The sequence below is a fragment of the Coregonus lavaretus genome (genome assembly GCF_964263955.1).
Source record: "Coregonus lavaretus genome assembly, chromosome: 33".
In the NCBI taxonomy this organism is placed as follows: Eukaryota; Metazoa; Chordata; class Actinopteri; order Salmoniformes; family Salmonidae; genus Coregonus; species Coregonus lavaretus.
Window position 1 is genome coordinate 1,502,111 of NC_140020.1, and position 20,775 is coordinate 1,522,885.

Here is a 20,775-nt window from a genome sequence, read left to right on the forward strand (position 1 = left end):
TTCATTTGTTTAACACATTTTTGGTTACTACATGATTCCATATGTGTTATTTCATTGTTTTGATGTCTTCACTATTATTCTACAATGTAGAAAATAGTAAAAAAAAAAAAAAAAAAACTCAATTGAGTAGGTGTGTCCAAACTTTTGATTCGGGAGATGGTAACTCCATAAACAACTTCTTCTGTGGTGCCCCAAATTCCTAATGAGTTAATTGTTACCCAATTTTAAATGAATCATGTAACAATTAAACATAGTTAGTTGATTCGATAAATAAGTCATCACATTTAATGAAAGTCATGACACATCACAGGTGGAATCTAGAATTCTGAACGGAACACCACAGCTGTATACAGAGGAAAATCTATCAATTACATTTATTTTCTAATGCCCTTTTTACGTCAGAAGTTCACAGATACCCAGCCTAAACCCCAAACAGCAAGCAATGCTGAGGCAGAAACACAGTAGGTAGGAAAAACTCCCTAGAAGGAAGAAACCTGGAGAGGAACCAGGGTCCAAGGACTGGCCAGTCTTCTTCTGGCTGTTCTGGGTAGACCAGAGAAACCAGGCTCTGAGGTGTGGCCAGTCCTCTTCTGGCTGTACTGGGTAGACCAGAGGAACCAGGCTCTGAGGGGTGGCCTGTCCTCTTCTGGCTGTACTGGGTAGACCAGAGGAACCAGACTGAGTGGTGGCCAGTCCTCTCATGGCTGTTCTTGGTAGACCAGAGGAACCAGGCTCTGAGGGGCGGCCAGTCCTCTTCTGGCTGTACTGGGTAGAGATAGATTTCTACGGGGTAGAAAAGGGGCTGTCTAAATACTGAAAGATATGCAGCCAGACTAATAGAACAAATGGATGACAGTAAAACAAATTGATGTTCTACTGAAATCCCCTGGTTTTAAGGGGCTTCATTACCAATGACAACAGACCCAGCCCCCCAGCCCACGTTACCAATGACAACAGACCCCCAGCGTCCCCAGCCCACGTTACCAATAACAGAGACCCAGCCCCCCAGCCCACGTTACCAATGATAACAGACCCAGCCCCCCAGCCCACGTTACCAATGACAGACCCCCAGCGTCCCCCAGCCCACGTTACCAATGACAGACCCCCAGCGTCCCCCAGCCCACGTTACCAATAACAGACCCCCAGCCCATGTTACCAATAACAGAGACCCAGCGTCCCCCAGCCCACGTTACCAATGACAAGACCCCCAGCCCATGTTACCAATGAGAGAGACCCAGCGTCCCCCAGCCCACGTTACCAATAACAGTCCCCCAGCATCCCCCAGCCCACATTACCAATAACAGTCCCCCAGCGTCCCCCAGCCCACGTTACCAATAACAGTCCCCCAGCGTCCCCCAGCCCACGTTACCAATAACAGTCCCCCAGCGTCCCCCAGCCCACGTTACCAATGACAGACCCCCAGCGTCCCCCAGCCCACGTTACCAATGACAAGACCCCCAGCCCATGTTACCAATGAGAGAGACCCAGCGTCCCCCAGCCCACGTTACCAATGACAACAGTCCCCCAGCATCCCCAGCCCACGTTACCAATAACAGAGACCCAGCCCCCCAGCCCACGTTACCAATAACAGAGACCCAGCGCCCCCCAGCCCATGTTACCAATGACAGAGACCCAGCGTCCCCCAGCCCATGTTACCAATGACAGAGACCCAGCGTCCCCAGCCCACGTTACCAATGACAACAGACCCAGCCCACGTTACCAATGACAACAGACCCAGCCCACGTTACCAATGACAACAGACCCAGCCCACGTTACCAATGACAACAGACCCAGCCCACGTTACCAATGACAACAGACCCAGCCCACGTTACCAATGACAACAGACCCAGCCCACGTTACCAATATTAGCACGTCTCTTGATCTCCTTTCGTCGGTTGGCGAACCAATTGTACACTTTAAGAGACGTAACTCTCTCCAGGTCCGATAGCTTCTTCCCTGAAATAAAATAACATTCAGGAGATTAGACAACTCCAGATTATTATTCTAGATTATTCCAAACAGTAAATTATATTGCAAAGAACACTGAACAAAAATGTAAACGCAACATGTAAAACGTTGGTCCCATGTTTCATGAGCTGAAATAAAAGATCCCAGAAATGTTCCATACACACAAATCTTATTTCTCTCAAATGTTGTGCACAAATATGTTTACATCCCTGTTAGTGAGCATTTCTCCTTTGCCAAGATAATCCATCCACCTGACAGGTGTGGCATATCAAGAAGCTGATTAAACAGCATGATCATTACACAGGTGCATCTTGTGCTGGGGACAATAAAAGGCCACAAAAATGTGCAGTTTTGTCACACAACACAATGCCACAGATGTCTCAAGTTTTGAGGGAGCACACAATTGGTATGCTGACTGCAGGAATGTCCACCAGAGCTGTTGCTAGAGAATTTTATGTTAATTTCTCTACCATAAGCCGCCTCCAATGTTGTTTTAAAGAATTTGGCTGTATGTCCTACCGGCCTCACAACCGCAGACCAGGTGTATGGCATCGTGTGGGCGAGCGGTTTGCTGATGTCAACGTTGTGAACAGAGTGCCCCATGGTGGCGGTGGGGTTATGGTATAGGCAGGCATAAGCTACGGACAATGAGCACAATTGCATTTTATCGATGGCAATTTTAATGCCCAGAGATACCATGACAAGATCCTGGGGCCCATTGTCGTGCCATTCATCCGCCGCCATCACCTCATGTTTCAGCATGATAATGCACGGCCCCATGTCGCAAGGATCTGTACACAATTCCTGGAAGCTGAAAATGTCCCAGTTCTTCCATGGCCTGCATACCCACCAGACATGTCACCCATTGAGCATGTTTGGGATGCTCTGAATCGACGTGTACGACGGCGTGTTCCAGTTACCGCCAATATCCAGCAACTTCGCACAGCCATTGAAGAGGAGTAGGCCAACATTCCACAGTCCACAATCAACAACAGCCTGATCAACCCGATACGAAGGAGATGCGTCGTGCTGCATGAGGCAAATTGCGGTCACACCAGATACTGACTGGTTTTCTGATCCACACCCCTACCTTTTTTTAAAGGTATCTATGACCAACAGATGCATATCTGTATTCCCAGTCATGTGAAATCCATAGATTAGGGCCTAATTAATTTATTTCAATAGACCAATTTCCTTATATGAACTGTAACTCAGTAAAATCATTGAAATTGTAGGATGTTGCATTTTATATATCTTTGTTGATTTGTACATTTACATTTTGGTCATTAACATACTCCCATCCAGAGCGATTTAGAGTTAGTGCTTTCAACTTCAGGTTGCCAGGTAAGACGGACAACCACATATCACAATCATAGTAAAACATTCCTTAATAAAGCATCTACCAGCTAAATCAGTGCCAGTAAGAAGAGACCAGTGTAAGAAAGGTACAACAGTTAGGTGGTCGGAAGGAAATACCTGGTTTCTGGATGACAGCGTTGCAGGCGTTAGAGATCTCCTCTCTCTTAGCTTCGTCAGGGTACTGGTTGTCATTGAAGTAGCTGAGGAGAAGAGGTGGCCATCTCAAAACACAGATTTAAACTGCGTCACAAATGACACTATTCCCCAGGTAGTGCACTACTTTAGACCAGGGCCCTCGCTCCTCCCTATCCTCACCCCCCTCACCCCCTCCCACTCTCCTTCTCGCTCATCCCCTCTCTCCTCTCCCCCTCTCTCCTCACCTCAGTCCCCACCTCTCTCCTCCCGCCCTCCCTCTGCGCTCTCCCCTCTCCTCCCTCTGCGCTCTCCCCTCCCCTCCCTCTGCGCTCTCCCCTCTCCTCCCCTCCCCCCGCGCTCTCCCCCCTCACCTCACTCCTCTGTCCTCACTCCTCTGTCCTCACCTCTCCATCACAGCCAGACATTCTTTCCTCCAGGTAAAACGACTTCCTCTGCGTAGCCGGAAGATTCCTGGGGCGTTGCTTAGAGGGGGCATGGTCTGTCTCCACTCCATTTCCTCCAGAGCCATGGGGGAGTGGCGCATGTTTAGAGTGGCACCTGGAAGAGCCAATAGCAGGAAAGTATTAAGTCACAACCTTTATAACATGTCTCGTATTCACTAGACACCAAATTAAACCAAAGAGGCAGAAAAAGGAGGTACTATCTGAACTTCCTTCCAAATAGAAACAATTGTTTTCATCCCAAAATGTAGAATGTTTTGAAACCTTTTGCTGAAATGAATAGGACCCAGCATTGGAGCGGTATTCCTCAGGGACTCCCAACGTGATACCTGCCGTACTAGAGGTGGGATTGAGAAGGACTGTGTGTGTGTGTGTGGGGGGACTAGTTTGGGTTGGGTAGAGGCAGCCAGTCTCTCCATAATAAGTGTGAAGTTAATGCTGAGTAATTTGGCAGAGTTCCATAGAGGAACGTGATTCAGCAGAGGACAAGGATGTTACACACAGGAGTACCTGGGGTGGTCTTCTCTAGCTGGTACCACTGGTAGAAAGCCCTCTTCTTCTGTTCACTGAGGTCAGAGCCGTGTTGAAGCAACCAATGAGAGATCCTGCTCTGACTGATTCCTGGAACACACACACACACACCAGGTTAGAGAGGCAGTAGTCCTAACACCCAATAATAGTGCACCTGCCAGTAAGACTCTAAACACACAGTATAGATATATAGTATACAGTAGTTTCTATAGCTAACTGAGATACACACACATCCAATATATAGTATTACTGTCACCTGCCTGTGACTCTACACACAGCTGTAGTTATTACTACTGTAGCTATCACTACTGTAGCTATCACTACTGTAGCTATCACTACTGCAGCTATCACTACTGTAGCTATCACTGTCTATATCACTACTGTAGCTATCACTACTGTAGCTATCACTGTCTATATCACTACTGTAGCTATCACTACTGCAGCTATCACTACTGCAGCTATCACTACTGTAGCTATCACTACTGCAGCTATCACTACTGTAGCTATCACTACTGTAGCTATCACTACTGTAGCTATCACTACTGTAGCTATCACTGTCTATATCACTACTGTCTATATCACTACTGTCTATATCACTACTGGCTATATCACTACTGGCTATATCACTACTGTCTATATCACTACTGCCTATATCACTACTGTCGCTATCACTACTGTCTATATCACTACTGTCTATATCACTACTGCCTATATCACTACTGGCTATATCACTACTGTCTATATCACTACTGTCTATATCACTACTGCCTATATCACTACTGTCTATATCACTACTGCCTATATCACTACTGGCTATATCACTACTGTCTATATCACTACTGCCTATATCACTACTGGCTATATCACTACTGTCTATATCACTACTGTCTATATCACTACTGGCTATATCACTACTGTCTATATCACTACTGGCTATATCACTACTGTCTATATCACTACTGCCTATATCACTACTGTCGCTATCACTACTGCCTATATCACTACTGCCTATATCACTACTGGCTATATCACTACTGTAGCTATCACTGCCTATATCACTACTGCCTATATCACTACTGTAGCTATCACTGCCTATATCACTACTGCCTATATCACTACTGTCTATATCACTACTGTAGCTATCACTGCCTATATCACTACTGCCTATATCACTACTGTAGCTATCACTGCCTATATCACTACTGCCTATATCACTACTGTAGCTATCACTGCCTATATCACTACTGCCTATATCACTACTGCCTATATCACTACTGTCTATATCACTACTGTCTATATCACTACTGCCTATATCACTACTGTCTATATCACTACTGCCTATATCACTACTGCCTATATCACTACTGCCTATATCACTACTGTAGCTATCACTGCCTATATCACTACTGCCTATATCACTACTGTAGCTATCACTGCCTATATCACTACTGTCTATATCACTACTGTCTATATCACTACTGTCTATATCACTACTGCCTATATCACTACTGTCGCTATCACTACTGCCTATATCACTACTGCCTATATCACTACTGTAGCTATTACTACTGTCTATATCACTACTGTCTATATCACTACTGTCGCTATATCACTACTGTAGCTATTACTACTGTCTATATCACTACTGCCTATATCACTACTGCCTATATCACTACTGTCTATATCACTACTGCCTATATCACTACTGCCTATATCACTACTGCCTATATCACTACTGTCTATATCACTACTGTCTATATCACTACTGTAGCTATCACTGTCTATATCACTACTGCCTATATCACTACTGCCTATATCACTACTGTCTATATCACTACTGTAGCTATCACTGTCTATATCACTACTGCCTATATCACTACTGCCTATATCACTACTGTCTATATCACTACTGTCTATATCACTACTGTCTATATCACTACTGTAGCTATCACTGTCTATATCACTACTGCCTATATCACTACTGTCTATATCACTACTGTCTATATCACTACTGTCTATATCACTACTGTCTATATCACTACTGTCTATATCACTACTGTAGCTATCACTGTCTATATCACTACTGTAGCTATCACTACTGTAGCTATCACTACTGTCTATATCACTACTGTAGCTATCACTACTGTCTATATCACTACTGTCTATATCACTACTGTCTATATCACTACTGTAGCTATCACTGTCTATATCACTACTGTCTATATCACTACTGTCGCTATCACTACTGTCGCTATCACTACTGTCGCTATCACTACTGTCTATATCACTACTGTCTATATCACTACTGTAGCTATCACTACTATAGCTATCACTGTCTATATCACTACTGTAGCTATCACTGCCTATATCACTACTGTCGCTATCACTACTGTCGCTATCACTACTGTCGCTATCACTACTGTCGCTATCACTACTGTCGCTATCACTACTGTCGCTATCACTACTGTCGCTATCACTACTGTCGCTATCACTACTGTAGCTATCACTACTGTAGCTATCACTACTGTAGCTATCACTACTGTCTATATCACTACTGTCTATATCACTACTGTCGCTATCACTACTGTCGCTATCACTACTGTAGCTATCACTACTGTCTATATCACTACTGTCTATATCACTACTGTAGCTATCACTACTGTAGCTATCACTACTGTAGCTATCACTACTGTAGCTATCACTACTGTAGCTATCACTACTGTCTATATCACTACTGTAGCTATCACTACTGTCTATATCACTACTGTAGCTATCACTACTGTCTATATCACTACTGTAGCTATCACTACTGTCTATATCACTACTGTAGCTATCACTACTGTCTATATCACTACTGTCTATATCACTACTGTAGCTATCACTACTGTCTATATCACTACTGTAGCTATCACTACTGTAGCTATCACTACTGTCTATATCACTACTGTCTATATCACTACTGTCTATATCACTACTGTCTATATCACTACTGTCTATCACTACTGTCGCTATCACTACTGTCGCTATCACTACTGTCGCTATCACTACTGTCGCTATCACTACTGTCGCTATCACTACTGTAGCTATCACTACTGTAGCTATCACTGCTGTAGCTATCACTGCTGTAGCTATCACTGCTGTAGCTATCACTGCTGTAGCTATCACTGCTGTAGCTATCACTACTGTAGCTATCACTACTGTAGCTATCACTGCTGTAGCTATCACTGCTGTAGCTATCACTGCTGTAGCTATCACTGCTGTAGCTATCACTACTGTCTATATCACTACTGTAGCTATCACTACTGGCTATATCACTACTGTAGCTATCACTACTGTCTATATCACTACTGTAGCTATCACTACTGTAGCTATCACTACTGTAGCTATCACTGCTGTAGCTATCACTACTGTAGCTATCACTACTGTAGCTATCACTACTGTAGCTATCACTACTGTAGCTATCACTACTGTAGCTATCACTACTGTCTATATCACTACTGTAGCTATCACTACTGTAGCTATCACTGCTGTAGCTATCACTGCTGTAGCTATCACTACTGTAGCTATCACTACTGTAGCTATCACTGTCTATCACTGTCTATATCACTACTGTAGCTATCACTACTGTCTATATCACTACTGTAGCTATCACTGTCTATATCACTACTGTAGCTATCACTACTGTAGCTATCACTACTGTAGCTATCACTACTGTAGCTATCACTACTGTCTATATCACTACTGTAGCTATCACTACTGTAGCTATCACTACTGTAGCTATCACTACTGTAGCTATCACTACTGTAGCTATCACTACTGTAGCTATCACTGCTGTAGCTATCACTGCTGTAGCTATCACTGCTGTAGCTATCACTACTGTAGCTATCACTACTGTAGCTATCACTACTGTAGCTATCACTACTGTAGCTATCACTACTGTCTATATCACTACTGTAGCTATCACTACTGTCTATATCACTACTGTAGCTATCACTACTGTCTATATCACTGCTGTAGCTATCACTGCTGTAGCTATCACTGCTGTAGCTATCACTACTGTCTATATCACTACTGTCGCTATCACTACTGTAGCTATCACTACTGTAGCTATCACTACTGTAGCTATCACTACTGTCTATATCACTACTGTAGCTATCACTACTGTCTATATCACTACTGTAGCTATCACTACTGTCTATATCACTACTGTCTATATCACTACTGTAGCTATCACTACTGTAGCTATCACTACTGTAGCTATCACTACTGTAGCTATCACTGCTGTAGCTATCACTACTGTAGCTATCACTACTGTAGCTATCACTGCTGTAGCTATCACTGCTGTAGCTCTCACTGCTGTAGCTATCACTGCTGTAGCTATCACTGCTGTAGCTATCACTGCTGTAGCTATCACTACTGTCTATATCACTACTGTCGCTATCACTACTGTAGCTATCACTGTCTATATCACTACTGTAGCTATCACTACTGTAGCTATCACTGCTGTAGCTATCACTACTGTCGCTATCACTGCTGTCGCTATCACTGCTGTCGCTATCACTGCTGTCGCTATCACTGCTGTCGCTATCACTACTGCCTATATACATCACTAATGTAGCTATCACTACTGCCTATATACATCACTAATGTAGCTATGACTATATACATCACTAATGTATCTATTACTAATGTAGCTTTCACTACTGCCGCTATCACTACTGCCGCTATCACTACTGCCTAGATATGTCTAGTTAAACAAAGGCTATTCTATTTAATTTGATGTCTGCGTTTGACATAAATCTGATTGCTGTGTGAGCCTTGTTGTGGGAGGGGTTGTCAATTATAGTGGAAGCTTCAAGGTCTTACTGACCTGGGCCACCACAGTGTGTTTGTGTGTGTTACTGACCTGTGACCTGAGCCACCACAGTGTGTTTGTGCGTGTTACTGACCTGTGACCTGGGCCACCACAGTGTGTTTGTGTGTGTTACTGACCTGTGACCTGGGCCACCACAGTGTGTTTGTGTGTGTTACTGACCTGTGACCTGGGCCACCACAGTGTGTTTGTGCGTGTTACTGACCTGTGACCTGGGCCACCACAGTGTGTTTGTGCGTGTTACTGACCTGTGACCTGGGCCACCACAGTGTGTTTGTGTGTGTTACTGACCTGTGACCTGGGCCACCACAGTGTGTTTGTGTGTGTTACTGACCTGTGACCTGGGCCACCACAGTGTGTTTGTGTGTGTTACTGACCTGTGACCTGAGCCACCACAGCCTGAGAGATTCTCCTGTTCCCCAAGAACGACTTGATCTCCTCCTTCACAATGCTGCTGTCTCTCCTGTGTACACACACACGACAGTGCATAACTAGGCTAACCATAGTGTTATTGAATATATATATATATATACACATATATACAGTGGGGAAAAAAAGTATTTAGTCAGCCACCAATTGTGCAAGTTCTCCCACTTAAAAAGATGAGAGAGGCCTGTAATTTTCATCATAGGTACACGTCAACTATGACAGACAAAATGAGAAAAAAAAATCCAGAAAATCACATTGTAGGATTTTTAATGAATGTATTGGCATATGATGGTGGAAAATAAGTATTTGGTCAATAACAAAAGTTTCTCAATACTTTGTTATATACCCTTTGTTGGCAATGACACAGGTCAAACGTTTTCTGTAAGTCTTCACAAGGTTTTCACACACTGTTGCTGGTATTTTGGCCCATTCCTCCATGCAGATCTCCTCTAGAGCAGTGATGTTTTGGGGCTGTCGCTGGGCAACACAGACTTTCAACTCCCTCCAAAGATTTTCTATGGGGTTGAGATCTGGAGACTGGCTAGGCCACTCCAGGACCTTGAAATGCTTCTTACGAAGCCACTCCTTCGTTGCCCGGGCGGTGTGTTTGGGATCATTGTCATGCTGAAAGACCCAGCCACGTTTCATCTTCAATGCCCTTGCTGATGGAAGGAGGTTTTCACTCAAAATCTCACGATACATGGCCCCATTCATTCTTTCCTTTACACGGATCAGTCGTCCTGGTCCCTTTGCAGAAAAACAGCCCCAAAGCATGATGTTTCCAACCCCATGCTTCACAGTAGGTATGGTGTTCTTTGGATGCAACTCAGCATTCTTTGTCCTCCAAACATGACGAGTTGAGTTTTTACCAAAAAGTTATATTTTGGTTTCATCTGACCATATGACATTCTCCCAATCCTCTTCTGGATCATCCAAATGCACTTCAGACGGGCCTGGACATGTACTGGCTTAAGCAGGGGGACACATCTCGCACTGCAGGATTTGAGTCCCTGGCGGCGTAGTGTGTTACTGAAGGTTGGCTTTGTTACTTTGGTCCCAGCTCTCTGCAGGTCATTCACTAGGTCCCCCCGTGTGGTTCTGGGATTTTTGCTCACCGTTCTTGTGATCATTTTGACCCCACGGGGTGAGATCTTGCGTGGAGCCCCAGATCGAGGGAGATTATCAGTGGTCTTGCATGTCTTCCATTTCCGAATAATTGCTCCCACAGTTGATTTCTTCAAACCAAGCTGCTTACCTATTGCAGATTCAGTCTTCCCAGCCTGGTGCAGGTCTACAATTTTGTTTTTGGTGTCCTTTGACAGCTATTTGGTCTTGGCCATAGTGGAGTTTGGAGTGTGACTGTTTGAGGTTGTGGACAGGTGTCTTTTATACTGATAACAAGTTCAAACAGGTGCCATTAATACAGGTAACGAGTGGAGGACAGAGGAGCCTCTTAAAGAAGAAGTTACAGGTCTGTGAGAGCCAGAAATCTTGCTTGTTTGTAGGTGACCAAATACTTATTTTCCACCATAATTTGCAAATAAATTCATTAAAAATCCTACAATGGGATTTTCTGGAAAATTTTTTCTCAATTTGTGTCATAGTTGACGTGTACCTATGATGAAAATGACAGGCCTCTCATCTTTTTAAGTGGGAGAACTTGCACAATTGGTGGCTGACTAAATACTTTTTTTCCCCACTGTATACCGTATTTTCCGCACTATAAGGCGCACCGGAGTATAAGCCGCAGCAGCTAAATTGAATGATGTGTACATATATAAGCCGCACTGGACTATAAGCCGCAGGTGTTTTAATGTTTAATTACCATATGTAAGGGTTCGTGCACAGAGGGGATTGTCGGGAAAGAGATGGCTGCTTGAGGAAGCTCCCATTTATTAACATTTCAACATTTCAATCATCTCGCTCTCGTAATGTCTGTCTGTCTTGCTCTCGTTCTGTCTCTCGTTCTGTCTCTCGTACCACTCTCGGTTCCACTTTTACTTTTGCACGCTACCCGTCTCACTCTTTTCCGGCCTCCAGCTTTTCCTGCTGGAGCCCGCCGCTTAAAGGTGGGGGGCGCGGACCGGTCATAGAGCCCATAGAGTTAAAGTTGGTGGACTGTAACCTGTAAAATCCATAGATTTAGGAGGTCTTCTAGTGGCCGTTAGCTGTAAAAATCCATAGATTAGCCGCACCGTTATATAAGCCGCAGGGTCGAAAAATGGGGAAAAAGGTGCAGCTTATAGTCCGAAAATTACGGTATATATATATATATATATATATACACACACACACAGCTCAAAAAAATAAAGGGAACACTTTAACAACACAATGTAACTCCAAGTCAATCACACTTCTGTGAAATCAAACTGTCCACTTAGGAAGCAACACTGATTGACAATACATTTCACATGCTGTTGTTCAAATGGAATAGACAACAGGTGGAAATTATAGGCAATTAGCAAGACACCCCCAATAAAGAAATGGTTCTGCAGGTGGTGACCACAGACCACTTCTCAGTTCCTATGCTTCCTGGCTGATGTTTTGGTCACTTTTGAATGCTGGCAGTGCTTTCACTCTAGTGGTAGCATGAGACGGAGTCTACAACCCACACAAGTGGCTCAGGTAGTGCAGCTCATCCAGGATGGCTCATCAATGCGAGCTGTGGCAAGAAGGTTTGCTGTGTCTGTCAGCGTAGTGTCCAGAGCATGGAGGCGCTACCAGGAGACAGGCCAGTACATCAGGAGACGTGGAGGAGGCCGTAGGAGGGAAACAACCCAGCAGCAGGACCGCTACCTCCGCCTTTGTGCAAGGAGGAGCACTGCCAGAGCCCTGCAAAATGACCTCCAGCAGGCCACAAATGTGCATGTGTCTGCTCAAACAGTCAGAAACCGACTCCATGAGGGTGGTATGAGGGCCCGACGTCCACAGGTGGGGGTTGTGCTTACAGCCCAACACTGTGCAGGACGTTTGGCATTTGCCAGAGAACACCAAGATTGGCAAATTCGCCACTGGCGCCCTGTGCTCTTTACAGATGAAAGCAGGTTCACACTGAGCACGTGACAGACGTGACAGAGTCTGGAGACGCCGTGGAGAACGTTCTGCTGCCTGCAACATCCTCCAGCATGACCGGTTTGGCGGTGGGTCAGTCATGGTGTGGGGTGGCATTTCTTTGGGGGGCTGCACAGCCCTCCATGTGCTCGCCAGAGGTAGCCTGACTGCCATTAGATACCAAGATGAGATCCTCAGACCCCTTGTGAGACCATATGCTGGTGCGGTTGGCCCTGGGTTCCTCCTAATGCAAGACAATGCTAGACCTCATGTGGCTGGAGTGTGTCAGCAGTTCCTGCAAGAGGAAGGCATTGATGCTATGGACTGGCCCGCCCGTTCCCCAGACCTGAATCCAATTGAGCACATCTGGGACATCATGTCTCGCTCCATCCACCAACGCCACGTTGCACCACAGACTGTCCAGGAGTTGGCGGATGCTTTAGTCCAGGTCTGGGAGGAGATCCCTCAGGAGACCATCCGCCACCTCATCAGGAGCATGCCCAGGCGTTGTAGGGAGGTCATACAGGCACGTGGAGGCCACACACACACTACTGAGCATCATTTTGACTTGTTTTAAGGACATTACATCAAAGTTGGATCAGCCTGTAGTGTGTTTTTCCACTTTAATTTTGAGGGTGACTCCAAATCCAGACCTCCATGGGTTGATACATTTGATTTCCATTGATTAATTTTTGTGTGATTTTGTTGTCAGCACATTCAACTATGTAAAGAAAAAAGTATTTAATAAGATTATTTCATTCATTCAGATCTAGGATGTGTTGTTTAAGTGTTCCCTTTATTTTTTTGAGCAATATATATATATATTAATTAAACATATGCGATTTAACAGACCCTTTTAAAGTCCACAGCAACTTAGTCTTAAGTATATACATTTTCAAATGGTTGGTCCCAGCGGGAATCAAACCCACAATCTTGGCGTTGCAAGTGCCATGCTCTACCAACTGGGCCACAGATAACATTAGTTTGCTGTGTAAAATATGGACCTGTGTTTCCACTATCACATACAGTGCCTTCAGTATTCATACCCCTTGGATTATTCCACATTTTGCTGTTTTACAGCCTGAATTTAAAATGGATTAAATATTTTTTTTAAATCTCACCCATCTACACACACAATACCCCATAATGACAAAGTCAAAACATGTTTTTAGAAATGTTTGCACATTTATTGAAAATGAAATACAGAATTCTCACACTTACATAAGTATTCCCACCCGAGTGAATACTTTGCAGAAGCACCTTTGGAGCAATTACAGCTGTGAGTCTTTCTGGGTAAGTCTAAGAGCTTTCCACACCTGGATTGTATTTATATTTGCTCATTCATCTTTTCAAAATTCTTCAAGCTCCATTTTCAGGTCTTGCCATGGATGTTCAAGGCGATTTAAGTCAAAACGGTAACTCGGCCACTCGGGAACATTCACTCAATTCTTGGTAAGCAACTCCAGTGTAGATTTGGCCTTGTGTTTTAGGTTATTGTCCTGCTGAAAGGTGAATTAATTTCCCTGTGTCTGGTGGGAAGCCGACTGAACCAGGTTTTCCTTTAGGATTTTGCCTGTGCTTCGCTCGATTCATTTCCTTTTTTATCCTGAAAAGTCCCCCAGTCCTTAACGATTACAAGCATACCCATACCATGATGCAGCCATAGCCTTTTAGATTTGATGATGTTTAAATGTTGAAGTTGAAATGGTGCTGGAATAGCAGAGGCAGTGATCCTGTTGTCTTTGTGATGACTTGCGGTAACGCCGTGGTTCTAAGTCAGTGAACTGTGAAACGTTAAGTTGCTTGACCATGCTGCAGGTCATGTAACTGATTGTTACATGGAATATTTGCTTTGTGGACTTCAGACAGATGTTGCGCTCCGGTTTTGTGATGAAACAAAATGTACAGTATGTGTAGTTGAATCTCTCTCTCTGTCTCGGTCTCTGTCTCTCGCAACCTGAGGGAGATTTTACTGTAATTCTTTGTATCTGCACAGTTCTTTCAGTTTTTGTCAAATTTGCCATGTGGTTGTTAGCCTGACCGCTGGGCTCTCAATCGGTTCATTAAGCTCAGGATCAGGATGGTCAAACGAGGCTGTGTTGTATCAGATCAGCAAGACAGCCTTAATCGTGAAAGTGGTAGCCTAAATGTTGTCATGCTTTTTTAGGTGTGATTTGATATAGTCCTGATGGTGGTGGACTGCTGTATAAAATTACATATTGAATAGGATCCCTGTTAGCCTGGGTACCATTCTGTTAATCTTTCATTTCACTCCTTGTACTCCATATCATGCCAAATCCTTGCCACTCCTATGTTTGGCATGACACGGAGTACAAGGAGTGGAAAGTTAGCACAAAAAAGGGTTCTGGATTTCAGGCTAGATCTCTATAGGCTGGTGTGTGACTTTGACCCCGCCTTGACCCCATCATCACTGACCTCATGAGCTCCTCCACCTTGTCATCGATGTCCAGCTCCTCCTCCGTGGCCTCGAACCCGAACGCCCTGGCGGCCGCTGCGCTGTTCACAGGGTATCGCGGCGGTGAGAGCTTCCCATTGGGCGTCGCCACCAGGCTGTCCCGCCCCCCATTCTGCGCCATGGTGACCAGCGACACTGGGGAGGGCAGGATGGCGGAGGGCGGGCCGGGCGGTGGGGAGGTGTCGTAGCTGTTGCTAGGGGACGGGGACAGCCCCCCGCGTGGTGAGAGATACTGGGTGTGTGTCACGGTAGAGTTGGTGGAGGAAGAGGCCAGGGCGGTGTTGGTAACATTGCTGCTCCCACTACCACTGGTGGCATTATTATTAATAACACAGGAAGAGGATGATGTAGAGGAGGTGGTGGCGGCAGAGAGAGAGGCAGTGTTGTTGTTGTTGGTGGTGGTGCAATTGGGGTCTGACACAGAGCTGCTTGCTCCTCCCCCATAGGAGGTGCGATGGCCAAACTTGTCCCCGTGCTCGCGGTCCAGCCGGTCTAGGGTCTCCATGGCGTGGAGGATCTCCTGCTTGGTCATGCCCGTACGCCGCAGCCTCTGGAGCAGGTCGATCTGCTCGATGGTGAAGCGAGGCTCGTCTGTGTAATGAGACATCCTGAGGGAGAGAGAGGGAGGGAGGGAGGGAGGGAGGGAGGGAGGGAGGGAGGGAGGGAGGGAGGGAGGGAGGGAGGGAGGGAGGGAGGGAGGGAGAGAAAAAATAAAGTGAGAGGTGAAGGGGATAGAAGGCATGAGGGAGAGAGGAAAGAGAACGGGGAGGAGAGAGGAAAGAGAACGGGGAGGAGGGAGAGGGAAGAGAACAGGGGAGAGGGAGAGGGAAGAGAACGGGGAGGAGGGAGAGGGAAGAGAACAGGGGAGAGGGAGAGGGAAGAGAACGGGGGAGGGAGAGGGAAGAGAACGGGGTAGAGGGAGAGAGTGAGGAGGAGGGAGAACAGGGGAGAACAGCAGCAATAGCAGTCACCTTGAAAGCAGCAGCTGATGCTCTCAATCATTCTGCTATGCTTTAAGAGCAATAACAAATGCACTTCCCCCGCTGTATGATTTCCTATAGGCTAAGCATTTCTCTGTTTGGTTTCCTATAGGCTAAGCATTTCTCTGTTTGATATCCTATAGGCTAAGCATTTCTCTGTATGGTTTCCTATAGGCTAAGCATTTCTCTGTATGGTTTTCCATAGGCTAAGCATTTCTCTGTATGGTTTCCTATAGGCTAAGCATTTCTCTGTTTGATATCCTATAGGCTAAGCATTTCTCTGTTTGGTATCCTATAGGCTAAGCATTTCTCTGTATGGTTTTCCATAGGCTAAGCATTTCTCTGTATGGTTTCCTATAGGCTAAGCATTTCTCTGTATGGTTTCCTATAGGCTAAGCATTTCTCTGTTTGATATCCTATAGGCTAAGCATTTCTCTGTTTGGTATCCTATAGGCTAAGCATTTCTCTGTATGGTTTTCCATAGGCTAAGCATTTCTCTGTATGGTTTCCTATAGGCTAAGCATTTCTCTGTTTGGTTTTCCATAGGCTAAGCATTTCTCTGTATGGTTTTCCATAGGCTAAGCATTTCTCTGTATGGTTTTCCATAGGCTAAGCATTTCTCTGTATGGTTTCCTATAGGCTAAGCATTTCTCTGTTTGGTTTTCCATAGGCTAAGCATTTCTCTGTATGGTTTTCCATAGGCTAAGCATTTCTCTGTTTGATTTCCTATAGGCTAAGCATTTCTCTGTTTGATATCCTATAGGCTAAGCATTTCTCTGTATGGTTTTCCATAGGCTAAGCATTTCTCTGTATGGTTTCCTATAGGCTAAGCATTTCTCTGTTTGGTTTTCCATAGGCTAAGCATTTCTCTGTATGGTTTTCCATAGGCTAAGCATTTCTCTGTATGGTTTCCTATAGGCTAAGCATTTCTCTGTTTGGTTTTCCATAGGCTAAGCATTTCTCTGTATGGTTTTCCATAGGCTAAGCATTTCTCTGTATGGTTTCCTATAGGCTAAGCATTTCTCTGTATGGTTTTCCATAGGCTAAGCATTTCTCTGTATGGTTTCCTATAGGCTAAGCATTTCTCTGTATGGTTTTCCATAGGCTAAGCATTTCTCTGTTTGGTTTTCCATAGGCTAAGCATTTCTCTGTATGGTTTTCCATAGGCTAAGCATTTCTCTGTATGGTTTCCTATAGGCTAAGCATTTCTCTGTTTGGTTTTCCATAGGCTAAGCATTTCTCTGTATGGTTTTCCATAGGCTAAGCATTTCTCTGTATGGTTTCCTATAGGCTAAGCATTTCTCTGTATGGTTTCCTATAGGCTAAGCATTTCTCTGTATGGTTTTCCATAGGCTAAGCATTTCTCTGTATGGTTTCCTATAGGCTAAGCATTTCTCTGTATGGTTTCCTATAGGCTAAGCATTTCTCTGTATGGTTTCCTATAGGCTAAGCATTTCTCTGTTTGGTTTTCCATAGGCTAAGCATTTCTCTGTATGGTTTCCTATAGGCTAAGCATTTCTCTGTTTGGTTTTCCATAGGCTAAGCATTTCTCTGTATGGTTTCCTATAGGCTAAGCATTTCTCTGTATGGTTTCCTATAGGCTAAGCATTTCTCTGTTTGGTTTTCCATAGGCTAAGCATTTCAGTGTAGTAGAGATCAATAGAATCATAACCAGGCTGCAGCACATTTTCCATCTTGTGAGGCATTGGCCGGTAATGTACGACTATTGACTAGATCTGATCAATGCTTGCACTTTACATCCCTAGTTCTAGAACCACCACACTACTACAGTACAGCCTGGTTCTATAACCACCACACTACTACAGTACAGCCTAGTTCTAGAACCACCACACTACTACAGTACAGCCTAGTTCTAGAACCACCACACTACTACAGTACAGCCTGGTTCTATAACCACCACACTACTACAGTACAGCCTAGTTCTAGAACCACCACACTACTACAGTACAGCCTGGTTCTAGAACCACCACACTACTACAGTACAGCCTGGTTCTAGAACCACCACACTACTACAGTACAGACTAGTTCTAGAACCACCACACTACTACAGTACAGCCTAGTTCTAGAACCACCACACTACTACAGTACAGCCTAGTTCTAGAACCACCACACTACTACAGTACAGCCTGGTTCTAGAACCACCACACTACTACAGTACAGCCTGGTTCTAGAACCACCACACTACTACAGTACAGCCTGGTTCTAGAACCACCACACTACTACAGTACAGCCTAGTTCTAGAACCACCACACTACTACAGTACAGCCTGGTTCTAGAACCACCACACTACTACAGTACAGCCTAGTTCTAGAACCACCACACTACTACAGTACAGCCTAGTTCTAGAACCACCACACTACTACAGTACAGCCTGGTTCTAGAACCACCACACTACTACAGTACAGCCTGGTTCTAGAACCACCACACTACTACAGTACAGCCTAGTTCTAGAACCACCATACTACTACAGTACAGCCTAGTTCTAGAACCACCATACTACTACAGTACAGCCTAGTTCTAGAACCACCACACTACTACAGTACAGCCTAGTTCTAGAACCACCACACTACTACAGTACAGCCTAGTTCTAGACCCACCACACTACTACAGTACAGCCTAGTTCTAGAACCACCACACTACTACAGTACAGCCTAGTTCTAGAACCACCACACTACTACAGTACAGCCTGGTTCTAGAACCACCATACTACTACAGTACAGCCTGGTTCTAGAACCACCATACTACTACAGTACAGCCTAGTTCTAGAACCACCATACTACTACAGTACAGCCTGGTTCTAGAACCACCATACTACTACAGTACAGCCTGGTTCTAGAACCACCACACTACTACAGTACAGCCTAGTTCTAGAACCACCACACTACTACAGTACAGCCTGGTTCTGGAACCACCACACTACTACAGTACAGCCTGGTTCTAGAACCGCCACACTACTACAGTACAGCCTGGTTCTGGAACCACCACACTACTACAGTACAGCCTAGTTCTAGAACCACCACACTACTACAGTACAGCCTAGTTCTAGACCCACCATACTACTACAGTACAGCCTGGTTCTAGAACCACCATACCACTACAGTATAGCCTGGTTCTAGAACCACCATACTACTACAGTACAGCCTAGTTCTAGACCCACCATACTACTACAGTACAGCCTAGTTCTAGAACCACCACACTACTACAGTACAGCCTGGTTCTAGAACCGCCACACTACTACAGTACAGCCTGGTTCTAGAACCACCACACTACTACAGTACAGCCTAGTTCTAGAACCACCATACTACAGTACAGCCTAGTTCTAGAACCACCATACTACAGTACAGCCTAGTTCTAGAACCACCATACTACAGTATAGCCTGAATTTGCTTTTTTAAAGTCTGCTGCTATTTAGGCTGAGTCAGGGGTAGGCTAGTAAACCATTATTAAACCATCACACCTTGGAACCTAACTGCTACTAGCTACAGTCCTAAACAATTTCAATCATGTAGTACAACTTACTTTTCTAATCCATAGCCCATCAATAAGAGTTATGCAATAGGACCAAAGCTGAAAAGGTGTTGTCAGGTGTTGTGAATGAACAATTTATTAGCAGGATTCTTACCTTTCTCTTTGTTGACAGACAGTTTGCCTAGAGCAGCTGAGGCTCAAATCACTGCTATTGTATCCATTACCTACCCACCTGAGCCTGAGCTATTTACGCAGTTATCTGGGCCATGAGTTAGCGGTTAGCTAGCACAGCTTGGTTAACCATAAGGAGTACAAAGCTAACAAAAAGGTGAACTGCTAGTTAGACCACAAGACATGTTTTTACCACATTGTATCAATGTACGTGTGCGCGCGCGAGAGAGACCCTTTTGCGTCCCTTTGATATTTTAAGTGGCCTTTAATATAGAACACATGGAAAATTCAATAAGTGATATTTTTGTTTTATACGAATAAGACTTGCTAAAGTTCCAAAATTCTACATTTTGACACGTCCCTCTGACTTCAAAGATTTTAACCACTTAACCCTAGTCTCGCATTGCCATACCTCCAAAATCACATCGTTGATTTTGTATTGCAAAAAAGGTTTGAATGGTCCTCTGGCTTCCAGCGGCAAGATTTTGATTGGTTGTTACATTTCAAGAACCCTCCCCCCACGTGTCCGTAGAAGGGCTGCTGGGAGTTATGTGCGTCACTGTTTTCTATCCGGGTAGGACACATTTAGTAGAGAGTTATTGCCTATGCTAGTAGTTTGGCCGACAGTCTTCTATTTAATTTTTACTGAAATTGGATTACCCTGGTAAAGTCAACACGTTCTAAACTGCTCTGGTGACACTTTTTTCCCCCAAAATACTGTGAAGATTGCCCATTATTTTGTTTTTGGAAGGACCCAAAAAACTGAGGCAGTGGGAGAACCTATTCAAGTAAATAAATATGTTTTTTAAATGTAAAGAAACAATGTATTATTAGCTAGCTAGCTGGCTACAG

At 44.6% G+C, this 20,775-nt stretch overlaps 1 protein-coding gene across 3 annotated transcripts in view; it reads right to left on the reverse strand.

Moving 5' to 3' along the window:
* Positions 1-20,775, reverse strand: part of LOC311108338 (homeobox-containing protein 1-like) — a 47,763-nt gene that overhangs the window by 20,656 nt on the left and 6,332 nt on the right. For all 3 annotated transcript variants that reach the window (XM_084150966.1, XM_084150965.1, XM_084150967.1), the window contains 6 exons: positions 15,244-15,891; positions 9,705-9,790; positions 4,434-4,544; positions 3,867-4,020; positions 3,445-3,527; positions 1,861-1,956 (listed from right to left, as the gene is read on the reverse strand). In XM_084150966.1, the coding sequence (XP_084007092.1) occupies positions 1,861-1,956; positions 3,445-3,527; positions 3,867-4,020; positions 4,434-4,544; positions 9,705-9,790; positions 15,244-15,891 (1,178 nt within the window). The remainder of the gene's footprint in view (positions 1-1,860; positions 1,957-3,444; positions 3,528-3,866; positions 4,021-4,433; positions 4,545-9,704; positions 9,791-15,243; positions 15,892-20,775) is intronic.